This window comes from Halichoerus grypus, chromosome 4 (assembly GCF_964656455.1).
Source record: "Halichoerus grypus chromosome 4, mHalGry1.hap1.1, whole genome shotgun sequence".
Lineage (NCBI taxonomy): Eukaryota > Metazoa > Chordata > Mammalia > Carnivora > Phocidae > Halichoerus > Halichoerus grypus.
Window position 1 is genome coordinate 10,317,063 of NC_135715.1, and position 18,543 is coordinate 10,335,605.

General features: G+C 40.1%; 1 protein-coding gene across 5 annotated transcripts in view; it reads left to right on the forward strand.

Moving 5' to 3' along the window:
• NALCN (sodium leak channel, non-selective) overlaps positions 1 to 18,543 on the forward strand; it is a 309,038-nt gene that overhangs the window by 217,402 nt on the left and 73,093 nt on the right. For all 5 annotated transcript variants that reach the window (XM_078070121.1, XM_078070118.1, XM_078070117.1 and 2 more), the window contains 2 exons: positions 8,052 to 8,188; positions 10,507 to 10,648. In XM_078070121.1, coding sequence (XP_077926247.1) covers positions 8,052 to 8,188; positions 10,507 to 10,648 — 279 coding nt within the window. The remainder of the gene's footprint in view (positions 1 to 8,051; positions 8,189 to 10,506; positions 10,649 to 18,543) is intronic.

Here is an 18,543-nt window from a genome sequence, read left to right on the forward strand (position 1 = left end):
TTATATCATGCTAAGAAGATTCCAATTGCTTCTATACACAATTGACCATCCTTGTGTTACTTTAAGGACCAGGAACATGATGGTGTTTCTTTTTCAAGTGAAAAGAAAAATGGGAATCAAGGGGCAAAACTAAGATGGAAACCCAGTTAGGGGGGTTTAAGGAGTGGCATGAGATTAAAAAAAAAAAAAAAAAACCAGGATGCCTGAGTGGCTGCTGGGTTCAGCATCGTGGGAAGTGTGGGTAACTGGTGAGAGCAGCCCCCCGCCCCTGCCCCAGGTGCTGGGAAGAGACCTGAACCAGAGAGGATGGAAGATGAGTGGGGAGTGAGTGCAGAAGTTGGTGAGTGCAGATAACTCTTCTGAGAAGGAAGTTTGAAAAGGGCAGGGGATGGGGAGGAACACTAGATCAGGAGGAATGTTGGCCCCTCTCTATGTAAATTAAGAGTCTTGGAAAAATAAACAACAGGGCAGCGAAGGGGCAGAAGCTGGAGAGTGGGAGAGGTTGCGTCCTCTGCGCGTTCATCCCCACTTGCTGAGATATGAGCCTTTTCCTGCAGAGCTAGCACTTACTGAGGCATCGTGAGAGCTTTGGTTTTTATAGCACATTTCCCTTGAGTAATTCAAATTACAGGCAATATGCTATCTCACTTATATATCTGGCATTTATATAAAAGAAGGAAGATCCTCATTTTTCATTTGAGAACGTTGAAATCCAAAGTGGTTAAGGGATTATAAAACTGAGCAAAAATTTAAATCCACATCTTCTCACCTTTTTTTTACTGTTTTTATGTGGGCGATGTTTTCTCCTATGTTTTCTAAATCAAAACAGGGAGGACAATTATGTAAGCGTAAATATATATATATATATATACACACACACACACACACACATATACACATAAATGTACATATATACACATACACACATAGACACATACATATATATATACATACACACACATATATGTATATATGTGTATATATATATATATATATATTCTGAATTCCCTTTGGTGTGGGCTTTTTCCTATTACTTACTGAATATTCGTCTCATAACAAGAACCAACTATCTAGTTTACATGGAATTCTAATATAATTTCATCTGAAGTGGAGCAAAAAAACGCATTTTTTATCATAATGAACATGTTTCTGTGACTCAGTAAGTTTCCTAATGGAAACAACTGGGTCTCAGTTGAATAACACAAGAGAAATATAATGTAAAATAGAGGTGTTTGGGACCTAGAAAAAGAAGCATACAAAAGCATCCTGTGTTCATTACTACTATCTCTAAGAAACCATTAGGTCCATTAATAGGATTTCAAGGGACAATCGTATAAGGAAAACTTACCCATTCGACATAATTTGGTATTCTGGTTTTGATGGTTTTATTTTTCCCCTCTTAATAACTTGTTAGCAATTTCAGCTTGCCTAGCCCTGTTGCAACTGCTTTTCACATTGCTTCACAAAGTAACCTTCTGAAGGACATTTCAAGCCTGTAAGATCTTAAGTTCGGTGCTGTGTACATCTTAGGGATGTCATAAGACGGTATAAAAGTAAGAGCCCTTCATAAGCTCTGCCGGTCTCCCAAATCAGGAAGCACAGAACAGCCACCCAACTCCCCAGGGCACCAACTCCTCCAAGAACACACCCCCTCTCCCCCGTTTTCTTCAGGGCATGTTGTAAGGATGAATGAGTAACACCTCTTGAGTCTGTAGAGAGATGTAGGAAAAGAGACACTGCATGGCATTAATCAACTGATGTTAAAAGCTACTGGGAACATTTTGGGGTGCCAGCTATCATATTAAAATGTATCTTTTATGGCCCACAAGCCAAGAAATAGAGCCCCCCAGTGTGTATCAATAAAACCCCAATTTGACCTTGGAAGTACTGGATGTATTCCACATTTTTTGTAAAAGGGGGGGGAAGAATTAGCGACTTAAAACACTTTTTAAGGGAAAGATTTTTTATTGTGTATAGTTGTGCTGTATTATATTCAGTCATGTGGCCGACCGCCTTTTGCCCAGGGCAAAAAAGAAAAAAGAAAATGTCCTCCCTTCTAAGAAAGTCTTTATTGGACTCAACAGCCTAGTGAGGAATATTCTTTATATTTCAGATCGAGGTTTTATAGGAACACCGGGACGCAGGGATATTAATAAAGACCAACATATTTGATCATTACTCCAGATATCCCATCTGTTTTAACCCAGAAGGCATGCAGTTGGGGCTCTAACATCACAGATGCAACACAGCAAGAGAAACTTGCTGGAGAAAGAGTAGTTTATGCTTTAGGAAGAGTCTCAGTTCTGAATTACTGTGTCATGTATACATCCAGCAAAACTGGCCAAAGCCATTGTTTAAAGAAGCAAAGAGAATTCAGCCTTAATTGACTCAGGTGACAAAGAGGAACTTCTTTTCTCCAGATTGCCCATAATGTGGCCATTTTTCATAGATTGAACTGCCAAAAAATACTCTTCAGCTACATTAACCTTCAGGTCTACACACATTTTTCAAACTAGTGTGAGCTAGATTTTAAAACGAGAATCCTTTCCCACATCTGAATGCCTTTTAAATTGTTTTCTTTGCGAAAAGCACACCAGAAATTACCAAAATTTTTATTTAACATAATCCTTCAATTCAGTTATTTGTTGCAGCGTTTAGAAAGGAACTGAAAACTGAATAATGTTTGAATATTTTAACAGAAGAAAGCAAGGCTGGAATATGGAAGATGGAAGCGATGAGGCAGAACGGTATGTGTCATGCAGAGCAATTACACCCAACTCTCTTGAGAAGCACAAGGAAAGCAAAAGGCTTTCAGCCGCCCAATGTGTAATGATATCTCCGCAAGACAGATGCTGAGCCATAGAATAGCACTGAGCTTAGATGATTTATATATTTTAAAGCTCAAGGTTTGAATTTTTCTCTTTGATTCTGATTTCTATTTTGCAAATGTGTGTGTTTGTTTGTTTTTTTTTTAACCCTGTGGGTCTTTTACAAATCTATCATCTGATCTATTCGTTGCAGCCAGACTTCGTGCTCCGTTGAAGCCATGATAAACTCCTTCCTTTGTGCTGGTCTTTACATTAGCTTTTTCAACATAAAGACTAAAATCTTGGGTTCACTATACTAGGTTCCTTCCATTCAAGGGTTATGATCTTTGAAATGATTTTTAAGTGAACATTTACAATTACAATTACTATCCGTTAGAAGGTCTTCTTTTGTGGTATGGTATACTGATCTTAAATTATTATCCTGTATATTCAGTGTAATCCATACTACTCACTCATTTGCATCAAAGTACATTTAATCTCAGAGAAATCTGTGCTTAAATGCAAGAAGGGGGAAGAATTTGGATAAAAGGGTTTATCATGTATTAAGAAACTTGGCAGCGGCTTCCAAGGACCAGGCAGTACTCTTCTCTACCCTGGCCGCCTCATCTTCGTCCCACCCCACACCCTCCACACACACACCAGTCCCATCTTGCTCTTTGGCCTTTTTTTTCTCATTTTGTATCTTGGCCAAGATCGTGGACTAGGGAAGGAGAAATTGTCCAAGTTATGGTGATTCATAGCAGTGGACTGAGATTTAGATGATTTTGCTCCACTCCATCAGTCCTTCTTTTTTCTTTTCAACTTTTTACTGGGTTCTATTATCCATATAGATAAAGGCATTTTGCTGAACTTTTACCAACTGAACACACCTAGCACCCAGATCAAGATCAACTGTCTCTTAGGAGCCCCGCGCCACATGGCCCCGTGGTCACGACGCTTCACCCCACCCCGGGATGACCACTCTCCAGACTCTAAGCAGGATAGAGTAGTGTCACCTGCTTTTTAACTTTCTATAAATGGCATCATTCAGGATGTCCTTGTTTGCTTTGCCAGGACTCGTTCATTCAACATTAGTTCATAAAATTCACCCAAGTCCTTGTGCTTGAGTGTAGTTTATTGACTCAGATTCATGCATATGCCACAATGGGCATTTGAGGTGTGTATGGTTTGGCACGGCCGTGGCTGGCGAGGCGGTTGTGTGCGTGTGGGCATGTTTCTGGGAGCTGTGCACCTAGGAGAGGATTTGCTGGGCTCCTGGCTGTGTGTGTGTTCATCTCCAGATGATGCTGCTTAACTGTGAACAGCAGAAAGAGCACTTGGCCACCACTGTTCCCAAGAGGCCCCTTCCTGTTTGTAGAAGATTCTAGCCAGTGCCTCCCAGTGAGCCTGATGTGTCTGCCATCCACACATCCGCCCGTCCTTGTCTGGTTTAACGGGCCTATTGGCACATCTCTGGAGCTGTGACGCCGGACATCTGAGAGGGTTTGCAGGATCCTGAAGAACCTTCTGTGTCATCAAAAAGAGCTTCTCCTTTGCTCTTTGTGGTCTTACAGTTCCATGATCAATTCATGATGAATTCTAATTCATTTATTCACAAACGGTTATTATATTTCTACTCTCTAGAAAGTACCATAGACATAAATTAAAAACAGGGGCACCTGGATGGCTCAGTCGGTTAAGCGTCTGCCTTCAGATCAAGTCATGATCTCGGTCATGGGATCGAGCCCCACAGGGAGCCTGCTTCTCCCTCTCCCACTCCCCCTGCTTGTGCGCACTCTCGCTCTCTCTGTCAAATAAATAAATAAAATCTTTTTTTAAAAAAAAGAAGTAAATTAAAAATAGAATCCTCTCCCTGAGTAGTTTACAAGTTTGGGAAGGTATAAATAACTCTAACACCAAGTAGAATGAGATGAGTTCCATTTTAAAAACATACAGGGAAGGGGACTATATTTTAATACTGGTAACCTACTTATGTTAAACATCATATTCTAGGATATTTGATTAAATACTACAAAATTTTATGCCTAAACTTATTCTAAACATTTATCAGTTCACCAATGGTAGATGTAAGCTCAGTTTAAATGCCACAGAGTCTAATTGTATTCTCTCCTGTGAATCCAGGGACACTTACGCTCCACACCAACAAATGTATTTGATCAGCAAATGGATACTTTCTGCTTATCTCTCTACCCTTCCAGATAAACCTAAAATCCTTTCTTTCATTTGCAAGTTACCTGCTAGAGAGTTTAGTTCTGCCAATGATTGTGTAATTATTCATTCAACATATGTTTGTTTAGCTTACTTTGTGTCAAATATTGCAGCCGGCCCTGAATATGAATAATGAAACATACACACCCAGTGCAAGGATCCTTGTCCTAAGATGCTTGTCCTCCTAGCACTGACAGTCTCGGGGTAAAGAGAAACAGTGTCCAAGTCACCACATGCTGGAATTTCAACTACTATATGTAGTAGATTTAATAGTGTGCCCCCAAAATTCATGTCCACCTGGAACCTCAGAATGGGACCTTATTTGGAGATTAGATTTTTGCAGACATGATCAGTTAAGATCATATTGCTTTAGGGCAGGCCCTAATTTAAATGATTGGTATCTTTGTCCGAGAAAAGAAGGAGACTCAGATAGACCCAGAAACACACAGGGAAGAAGGCCTTGTGATTTCAGAGGCAGGTAATGGAGTGATGCAGCTATGGCTCAAGGAACACCAGGATTGCCAAGAAGCTGAGTCAAGGAAGGACTCTTTCTTAGAGACTTAGAGGAGCTCAGCGCTGCTGACAACTTGATTTAGGGCTTCCAGCCTCCAGAATACTGGGAGAAGCCTCTGGAAATAAAAGTAGCACCATCTTTTTTTTTTTTTTCTCTCTCTCTCTCTCCGTTTGCTCCTCACCTTGAGCTCCCAGCACTTTGTTTGTACCTCAGCTGGAATAGCTATTATATTTGTCATTACCTGTTTATAGACCCATCTATTCGTTACAACGTGGGCTCCATGAGAGCAAATACTGTGTCTTAGTTATTTTTATATCCCCAGAACTTCACAGGGAACCTGGCCTCTGGGATTAGATTTATAAGTGACTGCACCGATATATAAATAAATGAGTCAGCAAAGGCATGAATTAAATACCTCATTTCTGCTCTTTCTTCTCGGCCTGTCTTTGGCCTTATATAATTGCCTTTCTCTCTGGTCTGACTTAACATATTAACTGCTTTTTCTTTTTCCTGTGTGCTCGCCTTACCACTGACAAATATCTTTCTACCAGTTATGCCAATAAATTTTTGGAAAGTGAGTCTCTTCATCATGAATTTCTTTTTTTATATATGGAGCCATTTTTTCTTTTGTTTTAAGATTTATTTATTTATTTGAGAGAAAGAGAGTGGGAGAGCATGTGCGCTGGGGAGGAGCAGAGGGAGAGGGAAAGAGAATCCCAAGCAGACTCCCTGCCGAGCGCAGAGTCCAATGCGGGGCTCGATCTCACGACTCTGAGACCATGACCTGAGCCAAAACCAAGAGTCAGACGCTTAACCGACAGCCACCCAGGCTCCCCTGAAGCCGTTTTTTAATTGCCTCTATCTCATGGGAATGCTAGCAGTGTATGTTTTGCACCTTTGGGAACTAATTCTTCATCACTCTCACCATCATAGCCATCAAATGATTGGGAGCATGCTGTGTTGTGTTCCATTTGGGGAGAGGGGAAGGCAACAAACAAGTCTCGCCTTCTCTAAGTGAGGTCACCACCTAAGTCAGAAATCCACAGACAAGCCCCCAAATTAAATAAGACATACACTGGCTACAGCAAAATATCTCTATTATATAAAACAAAAATGTAAGAACAGTTTCTGAAGTTGATGAGAAATGAGGCACCTTTTCTGAACTAGAACTAAGACTATAATCTCACTATGAGCTCACAACCAATTAGACAACTGAGCCATATATTGTATTGAAATTGGATGTTCCCCCAAACGCAGCGCTCATGTTCTCTCTGGCCAGTTTGGATACCTCCACTTGGGGAGGAGAGAAGAATTGCCACCTTTCTTCCCATTATAAAAGTTATAAAAATGTTCTCAGCCTCCCCTGCTCCTCTTTCCACAAACCGGAGACAGGCTGTAATTATAAAGTAAAAGCGTACCCAGCAAGGGATGAGAAGCTGATGGTGTTTGAAACATGCTTCCCGAACCCCACCAGAAAGGCTGCCTGAATGTGATGGATGCTTTGAACAGGAACAGTGCTCCGAGATGCAGGCTGGAGGGCGGAACAGGAGATGGGCTGGGATGGAGAGGTTAGCCTCATCTATAGAGAGGTCTGAGAGAAGGGAGTAGTAAAGAGAAGTAAGGGAGGTCAGCAAGAGAAGTCAGCCTTGGAGGAGGAAGAAGGTGCAGTGAAAAGGGGTAGAAGCACCCTCTTTCATTTTTCAGGCCAGGGTTCCGCAGGCCAAATCCATCCTTGTGGCGGCTCCTTAGCTCAGCACTGGCTCCAATTAGTGATGTCAAGTCTCAGGCTCCCTGAACTCTAATTTGTAGAAATACAAAATTATATGAAAAATATAAAAACCATCTTGTAGATGGATAGATGATAGATAGATGATGAATACTGTTTGCTTGTCATTTCTTGCAAAGATACTTTATGGCATATAATGTAATAATTCCCAAGCATGTTTACAACGAAATAAAGAAGCCTCCCTGTAGGTACCAAATGTGTTGTTTCCATTTTGAGCTTTTCTTTTTGAATATGCTAGAATAAATGACCTGTTTTCTTGACATTTTCGCTAGTTACAAATATTACCATTTAGGAAACTTAGGAGTTTCATTTATTTTTATTCTTTTGGTTTCCTATTCCAGCACACATGTGTATAAAACATATTTTATTGTTATATCATTGTATATGCTAGAGATAAGTAAACAATAAAAATAACGTTTGGTGTGCAAGGGGGTTTATATTTAGGAATAAAAGAACCTAATTTTTTTCTTCTAATTATTTTTTCTGGTTTCGTTTTTTGCTTGGTTCAGTTTGGGTTTTGTTTTCCGGGCGGTTAAAGCTGGAGCGCACACTGAGCCGGTAGGCAGTGGGTGAGAAAGGCACTGAATGGGGCTCTGCTGCCATCTACCGTCCATCATGTACCAGCTCATTGTTCCCCTGATGCAAAAAAGCTGACAGTCTATGACTTGAGAGTACGATAAGTTCCCCCCTTTCCTTCTTTCTATTTTTTCTTTAGTTAAAGCAAAGTGAAGCGAACGCGGACACCAAAGAAAAGCTCCCTTTGCGACTTCGAATCTTCGAAAAATTTCCAAACAGACCGCAAATGGTGAAAATCTCAAAGCTTCCTTCAGACTTTACAGTTCCTAAAATCAGGTATTAATGTATTTATTTTGTTGTATATGCCCCATACACTGTCAAGGATTTATCTTAAATCTGATTCAGCCCTTCTTTCAAATTCATGTTTGAAAGAGGGTATTTTTTTCTATTTTTAAGTTATTTCTATTGACCCCTTTAAGCAATATATTCAGAACGGTCATTTGCCAAGACAAGAAAGCTGCTCCCTCCTGCTTCTCCCTGAGATGCCCCTCGGGGATTCCACTCCCCAGGTAACTGGCACAGGTGCTCAAGGTTGCAGGTAGACCCCAACCTCTGACCTTCAACCGTGTAAGGATAAACTTGCCTCTTGTGGCCTTTTATTCTCAAGTAAATAGAGAAATGCCACCAGCCAGGTTTCTCTACTACTGTAACAGCATTCATGTAGAATGTCATGTCTGATTACGATATAATTTGCCTTCCACTTTTTTTTTTTCAAGTTTAAAAATTCTTTAATGCAGGGGCGCGTGGGTGGCTCAGTCGGTTAATCGTCTGCCTTCGGCTCAGGTCATGATCCCAGAGACCTGGGATCGAGCCCCGCATCGGGCTCCCTGCTCAGCGGGGAGTCTCCTTCTCCCTTTGGCGCTCCCCCTGCTTGTGCTCTCTCTCTCTCACTCTCACTCTATCTTAAATAAATAAATAAATAAATAAAAATCTTAAAAAAATAAAAAAATTCTTTAATGCATCTTAGACAAAGAACAAGTATTGCATTATAAAGACTTGCTTAAAAGCATGTGAAGTCTGTTGTCATTGCTTCTTTGTGCATCATAAACAACATAACTATTACGGGAGAGAATGGCACTTCGTTCCTTCTCATCCTTAACTAAGTGTTCTTAATTTAGCATCGATACAACCTTAGAAGGAAAACCCTGGTGACATGGCTTGCCCAACACTCTCACCTCAAGTTCTAATAGCTCCTTGTCTTCCATTTTCAAAGGAAAAAACATGGCATTTCCCACTTACACTAATTTGATTTTCTACCACTTTGCCCTTCAGTGAAGCATTTGCGTAAAAGATACTTTAAAACACTTATTTTTGATAGTTAAAGAATATTATTTAAGTTGTAGCTCAAAAATTACAAATAGAACCAAAATAGTTGAAATATGACATTTTTTATTTTTTAATTTTTTTCAGCATTGCATGTCCACTTAATTTTAATTTGTGCTAAAATCCACATAGCATTAAATTTACCATCTTAACCATTTTTAAGGGTACAGTTTAGTACATTCATGTTCTTATGCAACCAACATCCACACCCTTTTCTTTCTATTGCAAGACCACAAATCTATACACATTAAAGAATAACCCCCCGTTCCCTATACTGCTAACCCCTGGTTCTACTTTCTATGAATTTGACTTTTCTAGGTACCTCACGTAAGTGGAATCATATACCATTTGTCTTTTGTGAATGGCTTATTTCACTTAGCACAATGGAAATATGACATTTTTTCCAAGATTTTATTTATTTATTCATTTGAGAGAAAGAGAGCGTGCATGCAGGTGGGGGGAGGGGTAGAGGGAAAAGAAGAGAGAGAATCTCAAGCAGACTCTGTGCTGAGTGTGGAGCCCAATGCAGGGCTCGATCCCACCACCCTGAGATCATGACCTGAGCCGAAATCAAGAGTCAGCTGCTTAACCAACTGAGCCACCCAGGTGCCCCAAAATATGACATTTTTATGTAACTAGTTCTAAAGACAATTCTGTGGGGGGGGATTGTAAAAATATGAGACTGGTTATTGTGCCATAATATTTAAAATTCAAATGGAAATACATTTGCATTTCTGATTTTAAAAAAATTTTAACTTGAAAATAGGAAGTATAAAAGAGCCACAAATTAGATTCAAGATTAGTGGTTATGTTATTTGAATTCTCACCAGGCTTTGAAGATCAGATGAAGCAAGTTTCTTTTGAGTTATTTTGAGTCTTTCAATGTAAAATTATCTCTTGAAGATTCTTATGAAGAGTAGAAGTCAGAGAGATGAACTAATTCTTCCAAATCTTAGAGGGGATAAAAAAGTATTACCACAATGAGATTCAACAAAATACCATCAATGACTGAATATTATTGCTTAAAAGTTATTTCAGGGACATTACTTTTTTTTTTTTTTAAAGAAAACTACTGAAAATTCAAAAAGCTTTCTCTAAATTAATTATTTTGCCAATTAAATCTAAACACCACTCTTAGCATGATGTGTCATATTTTCTATGAACATCTGTCCCCTTTATCTGAGCTCAGGCAAACACGTCATTGTAAAATGCCATCACTTGGTCTATTTCATTAACAATGCTTGACATGTGTGTGTACTTCATTTGCAAAGGGAAAGTTTCATGAAGCAGTTCATCGATCGCCAGCAACAGGACACCTGCTGCCTCTTACGAAGCCTTCCATCTACCTCTTCCTCGTCGTGTGATCACTCCAAACGGTCTGCAATTGAAGACAACAAATACATCGACCAAAAAGTAAGAATCTTAAGGACAGAGAACAAACTGAGGGCTGATGGAGGGAGGTGGGAGGGGGATGGGCCAGATGGGGGATGCGGATTAAAGAAGGCATTTGTTGTGATGAGCACTGGGTGTTGGAAGGAAGTGGTGAATCACTGAATTCTGCTCCAGAAACCAAGACTGCACTAAATGTTAACTAACAAAATTTAAATTAAGAAAAATTAAGACTCACTGCTTCAAATTACCGAAGTTTTCTTAAGCATATATGTCAGAGAGAAGAACTACATAAATGCCGGTGTATATGGGGTCCTGAAATCTAATGTCTCAGGAGAATAACGAAGAAAATAATTTTGTTTGTAGAAGAAATCGTTAAACCTAACATTTGTAAATTTATGAATTTTAAATTTTGCATTTGTCCACATCAGCTTTTGTGCCATGCCAGATAGCAGCCCTGTGACTTTGAGAGGTAGAGAGCCTCCCCAACCCTGCATTTCCTCACAGGCAGAAGACTCTGATTGCTAACGGTCAGCCCAGGTTTAACAGTATGCTATGTATGCTGTCTGTATGGTGTGCTGCCTATTGCAAGAGACCCTGTTTATTCCAGTTATTACGCCAGGGAGAAAAACCAGAGCAAGTTTCTCTAAAATCAGTCAAAATAGCTACCACGTGCTTAGTGTGTGGCAGGAATTATCCCTATGCATGCTGTGATTTATCTATTTATCATTGAAAAGTAGATAGGGAATTTTGTCCCTCAGATTCCACAGTTAGAAAATGAAAGATTGGGGTGCCCGGGTGACTTGGTGGGTGAAGCGTCTGACTCTTGGTTTCAGCTCAGGTCATGATCTCAGGGTTGTGAGATGGAGCCCCATATTGGACTTCACACTGGGCATGGAGCCTGCTTAAGATTTTCTCTCTCCCTCTCCCTCTGCCGCTCCCTCCCACTCATTCTCTCTCTCTCTCTCTCTCAAAAAAAAAAAGGAAAAGAAAAAGGAAGAAAGAAAATAAAAGATCAATAACAGAATTTGTAAAAGATCTTGAACATTCGAGTTCACAAAAGCATCTAATTCACTTGCAAGTGTTTTACTTTGGAAGTCCTAGTTTACTTTTTTATTCCTTTGAATTGTGGCTGCCCTTTTTCTGTTGCTTATGGTCAAATACATATTTCTGTATTATCATGGGAAAATAAAATACCAGCTCCTTCATCCTTCAAGATTCTCTGTTCCCGCCACCCCACAAGGATTAGCCTTTCCCCCTACCTGTGCCTTCCTCCTCTGCTTCTTTTCTCCCACCCCGTCCCCACGTCTCCCCTTTCCCTCTCCCCAGCATCCGGTCCCCTGCTGCAGTTCCGTGATTTTGTTCTCAGCTATTATGACAATGATTTCCTTGTAGCGTGTCTCTTCTTGTTCAAGGGTTTCCATTTATTTATTTATTTCAGTCACCTACAGATGTTATTTCTCTCTCTTCTCCAACATTGCAGAGGACAAGTCTGATGCCAATGTCATTTTTTTTTTCATTTGAATGTAATTAGGTTTTTCTTTGGTGGTTGGTTGGTTGGTAGGTTTTCTGGTTTGAGGAAGCTTTTAAAACTTTCTACATATCCTGGGAGTTCAGAAACCTTGCCAGGATTTACTTTATATGTCTTTTCTCATCAGAACTACCCTAACTGGGGAGTCTTTTCAGTTTGCAGACTGAGATATTGTCAGGGAAATTTTCATTGATTATTTGTTCAATGATTACTTTTCCATCTGCTCCTTTTTTTCTCTTACCTGTTCTATTATGATTGCCGTCTCTCTGTTTTTCTTCTGTGCTTTGAAATAATTGTTCTACTTGATCTTCCAAGCCACTAAATTGATCTCATCTGAGAGCTTCCTTTGCTTTTAAATTTTGAGTGGAAAATCACAAAATGCGTGCACATGAACACAATATCCTTAACCCTCCTTAAAGACTTCAACTGTTTTTTAAAAAAATATTATTAAATTTGTCACGTTTCTTGTCTGCAGTTATGTTTCATTCAATACTATGCACAGGGCATAGATGCGAAAGTGCATGTGTCGGTGGATAATCAAGTGGGAGGATGATGGCCTGGTTTCAGCCAAGCAGCCTGAAATTGCATTTTACATACTAGAACACAGATTGTTTATTTGTAAAATTTATTTCAGAAGCACACTTTAAGCCAGAGGTGTGGAATGAACCCCCAGCCTGGGCTGTGGTTCTGACCAGCTATCTCCAGGAAGAGTGCCGAGAGCTGGTAACAGTTATGCCCCAAAGTGGGCATAAATCCACCACATGCTCTTTCAAATCACTAAGCACATTATCCCACTGAAAACACAAAATTGAAATTAGCCCATGAAAATTTATTTTGTCTGAAAGCAAACGTGATGTTTCTCACACTTCCTGAACAGAGCATTTTGAAATTGGTGAGGAAGAAAATAAAGAGGTTCTTGGCAGGTGTGGGGGTGGTTGGAGGGTGGTCTGAGGAGAATTGGGCACATTCTGTGCACCCCTCTGGGTGCCCACTGCCATCCCTCCTCCAGCGATCCCTGTGTTGGGTCACAGTCAGAGAACTTCAAATGCCATTTCTGATTTCCTTAATGTCCTTATATTTTTGTGGCTTCTTCCTACCTTCTCATTTGACAGTTCTTTTTGACTAACCGAAAGGAAGATAACAATTATAGTTTTATTCTGTAATCTTACCATTGAGCCTTTCTTATAATCTCCTAAGATCTAACGAACTAGCAAAGACACTGCTCCTTGGTGGTATCCAAGTCACTCGGCATCTTAAAAGAGACTAGAATTTTCTGAAGACTGCAGGCAGTCCCCAAACTATAAGGTTGGCTGATTCCAACACACCATATGTGATCTTATATGAGGAAAAGTATCAGTGACGGTTAGGTTATCCGTCATCCCATGCAAGCCTGTTGGCCCACGTATAGGTAACCCTACAGTTGGGCTAATGTTACTTAGCCCCTTGTGAGCTTCATTCTCTGGGTCCATGCTTCAGCTGGGGAGGTGGGATGAAGAGAACATATTTTCCCTTCATCTCAGGAGCTGCTACCCTGGTGTGGCAGCAGTAAGATTTGTTACATGCTGCCATTCCTTCTTAAAGCTTTGGCTTTATTTATGCCTCTGAGAAAGTCACCTTCACTCCTTTCAAGTTCCCAGTGTTTCCAGCTTCAGCTGCCATCAGCCCCTGGCATTCTTCATAAACACTTGGAACTTGTCTTTGTTGAGGGCCATCATCAGCCAGGAACACCCAAAACAGAGAACCCACTTAATGACTTTCAGCATGAGGATACAGAATCGAAGAGGGAGCAGTCTGGTATTTTGTATTTTTAAATATGCCAAGCCTTTTGTATTTTTATTAAGAACCCCTAAAGCAACATAAAATTACAGAAACACACGACAAAAATCCTGAACAGAGACCATACCTCTCTCAGCTCCTCTGATAAAATATTTTTCAGCGAGCACTTGGAAATTTCTGTGACAGCCCCAGCTGCCTTTGGAAATGCCAGGCCGTGTCAGGTGGATGGCAAGGTTTCTCACCCGATGTGAAGAAACTCCCCCAGCACCGTCCAACACAAGTTGAGGCTGTTTTTCCTCAGAGTAGTAAGAAATAAAAAGTAAATGAGCGGCTGGCTTATCCATGATTCCCATGACATGAAAAAGAGGAACACTAAAATAAATCATTTCCCTTAATGATTACCTGTAAGGAGAAACTTCTGACTCTGGCTACACTAGAGGGAATCATTTTCCTCTTGCTAAGGAAAACACTGAGTGCCCAGGAACATGAAGATCATAAGTAAAGGGATTAAAAAAAAAACAAACTGACAACAAAAGGTGGGGATGTTTTTGAGTAATCAATGCAGGAAACGAGGAAACGTGAAAGCACCTGCCAGGCAGGATTTTCTCTCAGTCATTACCCTGGCTTTGAACAACCCTAAGTAACTCCATGGCAACCTCGCTTTGCAGAAACCGTGTTCTTAAAAATAGCTCTGATTACCTTTATCACGTCGTTTAAAATACCTGTCCTTCCCGCATAAAAAACGAGCAAACAAAAACATAAAAATCTTAAATTACTGTTACAGATCCTAAAGGAACAGAATAGGAAACTGTGCTTTCCCACCTCTTCCTTAGGGTGAATGGCTGGCCTTCCCGACTCCGTAGAAACGGGCATTCCCAAGGCTAATTACCCCATCCCTCTCTCTTCCCGTTTCCCCCACCTGGGCCATTAGCCAGGGGTTCCCTCTCCTTCTGATTAAAGGATAAACCTGCATCTCTTGAGAGGAGTTTTTCTAGTTTCCAAGCAGAAGGCAATGGTTTTCTACTCCGTTTTTTTGTCCATATTATTGAAACTAAACCCTGGGTTTCTTAAGTAGAGTGCTTATTAGTAAATTGAGATGTGAACTTGCTTTTCCAGTAACCTTGGTAATGGAAGCAACGCACTCAGTCCTCCTGAGTGAATCATTTCAGCGAAGTCAGGGTTTCCCACCTTCCCCCACTCCCCATGGTTGGATATGGGGCCTCTCACTGCCCTTTAGCTGAGCTCCCCCATCTTTCTGCCCTGCTGTCTTGGCTGCCGTGCCACGTGGGGGATGGGGGGCAGAACCTCACAGTGTCTGGAGAACATGAGGGAACCACACAATCACATCAGCCCGAGAGAGACAGATGGATGAGGTCTGTCCCAGCAGCCCCCTTGTGAGTGCACTTCCTAGTATAGTTTCAGAATCATATGATAAAGGACAGAGAGTATTTTGCTGACAATAGGGCAATGTCTGTCCTCTCTCTTACCTGCCTCCTTTCTGCTAAGCATATAGCAAGTTCCGTAGTAAGCCTTGACCATTATCAGCCAACCCATGTACAAAAGGAGGAAAGTGATACAAGTTATTACTATGTTTGCTTTACCCTTTTCATTTCCGTAAGTCTTCACGCTCACTCAGTCATTCAGCAAACGTTTGTGGAACACCTGTTATTCAGCCGGCACTCTTCGGGGCCATGGGAATTCAACACTGAGCGAGATGTGAGTGGTGCCCTTAAGAAGCTTGTGGTCTAATGGGAAGAAACATGTGTAAATGCATGGAAGCAAAAAGTGTTACAGGAACCCCAGATAGGACCCTCTCCACCCCCCTTACAGGAGCAAGAAGCTTGAGCAGTGTAAGAGGAAGGTGCTCCAGGCTGAGAGAAAAGCATGCAGAAAAGTGCAGGACGCAGAAGATGCTTGATCTGACTGTTCGTCGTGAGAAGCAGAGCCAAAGAGTGATTATGACCATAGTGATAAGTGATATAGGTTCTGATCCTCATCTATAAAGTAGAGATAATTCTTATTTTCAGGGTTTGTTATGAGGATTAAATAATATGCCTCGCATTGCACTGGCAGAACATATGTGCCTCTGATACCAGATAAGAAAGGTTACTGATACTAAACCGTACCATGAATTCATAAGCAAATAGACTTATATTCATCAATAAAGATGAAGGACTTTTACTTAAACAAATTAACCTTTGGTTGTAACAGTCTAGTTAAGCATGGGATATTGATCGCCAATTTGTTTTCTTTATTGATCATGAATCTGGTTTTTTAGTTTGCTTTTGATGATATGTCAGTGATTACCCCCATTGCCTATATAGTGTCTTAGACTATCAAGACGTAAATTAAATTGCTCTGGAAAGATTTACTCTTTACAAAGCCTTGTTGATTGCCAGACAACATTTTGTATTTTTCTGTGATTATAGAGTGTTTGAGGAGTTTTCCAGTAACTGTACACAGTAAGTTACTGATCTGTAATTTCCAGGATAGTTTACTCACCAAAAAAGAGAGAGAGGGAGAACAGCCTATTTTCATCTTTAGGGCTTTTGCTCTTCTGAAAGAATTTTCTAAAATAATAGCTTAGCATCTCTGCAGTGCCATTCAAGACTTATCTCTAGGAGAAGAGTGGGAGATGACGTGACACCACCACCCCACTGGGGCCCAGATCACAGTTACAAACAGTGTGGTCCGGGGGAGGGAAGAAGCAGCATTCATCAGCCCAAATGTGAAAACCCTATGCACTTCTCTCTTTAGCTTCAAAATGAATTCCTGGATAATTGATTCACTCCCAATAACGGAGACAAAAAGATACAAAATATAAATGAAAACTTTTTCTTACATTTTTATTGATCTTTTCAGGATGTTTTTGAGCTCAGATCAAAATACAGCTGAGTTCGAGTGCATGTTTTTTCATTTGACATTTATTTCTTGAGGGCCTTTATATGTAAACAGTGTCCAGGGGTCCGGGTAATAAACACATTCTGCTGCTTTCAACTAACACGAGAGGAGGAATTCCCTATCAATGATTTTTTTTTTTGCATTTTATTTGCATATTTTGTTGTGTAATCCCACTTTGGGTTTGGGATTATCAGTAATTTGCTTGCATTCCTTAGGTGTCCATCCACTGAAGGTCAAAAGTAAATGCATCTTAGGATCAAGCATCTTCTATAGGTAATAGGGAAGGCTTTTAACCACAAGTTTTCGGTGCTGTCTCCAAAACAGGTATCAGAGCACTGAGCTTGCAGCTAATCCTATGTGTGAAATTTACATTTTGCTCTACCTTTTCAACATTCTTCTCTTTGGAGTCCAGTTGTACTCCTAAGTTTTACTTTCCGTTAAATGTATTGCCAGTCTCGATGTGTTACAGTTTTGCTGGGGCTGGCGTTCTTGTTATTTGAATCTGAGGTCCAAATACAACTGAATCATAATTGGAGAGCAAGCACTGCTCCCTTGTATTATCTGGGTGCCTTGGATTTTAAATTCACAAACAGCTGCATGGTTCAAAGCATCTGGCACTTTCTCCCAGAATCATAAATCCACTCATCTTTTTTTTTTTTTTAATCTCTGCAAGTTTTCAGTCTTTGTCTTTCTGTTTATATGAGCTGTAACCATGAAGTTATATGCTAGGTATATATTACAGCTTCTCACCAGTGAGCACTGCATATGGAGCATATCTGTCTGTGAAGACACTGCTTTTCCCTCATCTTTTGCATCCTCGGCATCATTATACTAGGCTAGCTGTTGTGTAAGTTGTTGGAGATTTGGCCAAATGTCCAGTGCCACAAGCTTTAGCGACTAAAGCATTGCCATGCAATTCAAGTGCAAAAAAGTCAAGCCAATTAAGTTTCCAATCATTTAGTCTCTAGTTTCACAAGATTTTCCTATATATCGAGTGAATTGATGCCTTTCAAAATGAATAGTCCTCCTTTGTAATTTTTACCTAATTCACATTTGTTATTTCAAAGACTCACTTCATATGAAAAGAAATGTAGAACGGAGAAGAGTCATCTTTAATATTAGGCATTGTATTTGTTCTTTAAATATATTTCAAGAACAAATTACAGGCAGTGCTGGACAGTGGAGGATCATGTAGTGGACAAGGAATGTACCTTCCTTATCGTATGGAGCTTATGACCTAGTGAAATTCACAGAAAAATGAAAAGATGTTTTACACACAGAGCAATGATCAACATGTACGGAGTACCCTGGAGTCCAAAGGAAGACTCTGTGTGTGTGTGTGTGTGCATGTGTGTGTGTGTTTGCACGTGTGTGTGTACATACATATTTATAGATTTTTTTAACTTTTATGCCTGGTGTTTTTTCCAGGTTCAGAATTTATAATGTTGAAATAACAAGATCAAAAATCTCGACCCATCATCTAAAACTCCCTTTTCACAAAATCACATTCTAAGACGTATTTCAAAGCTTCGTAACATGCTATTATAATGATATTCACCTTTGTATACATTGTAATGTGACTATTTTAATTTTGCTGCCACCTACGCTAATCACTTTTTTAAATTCTTTCTTTCCGAGCATAACGTCAATTTTATAAAAAGTTTATTTTATAGAAACATCCTGCTATACACATGATCTGTCATATGCACTT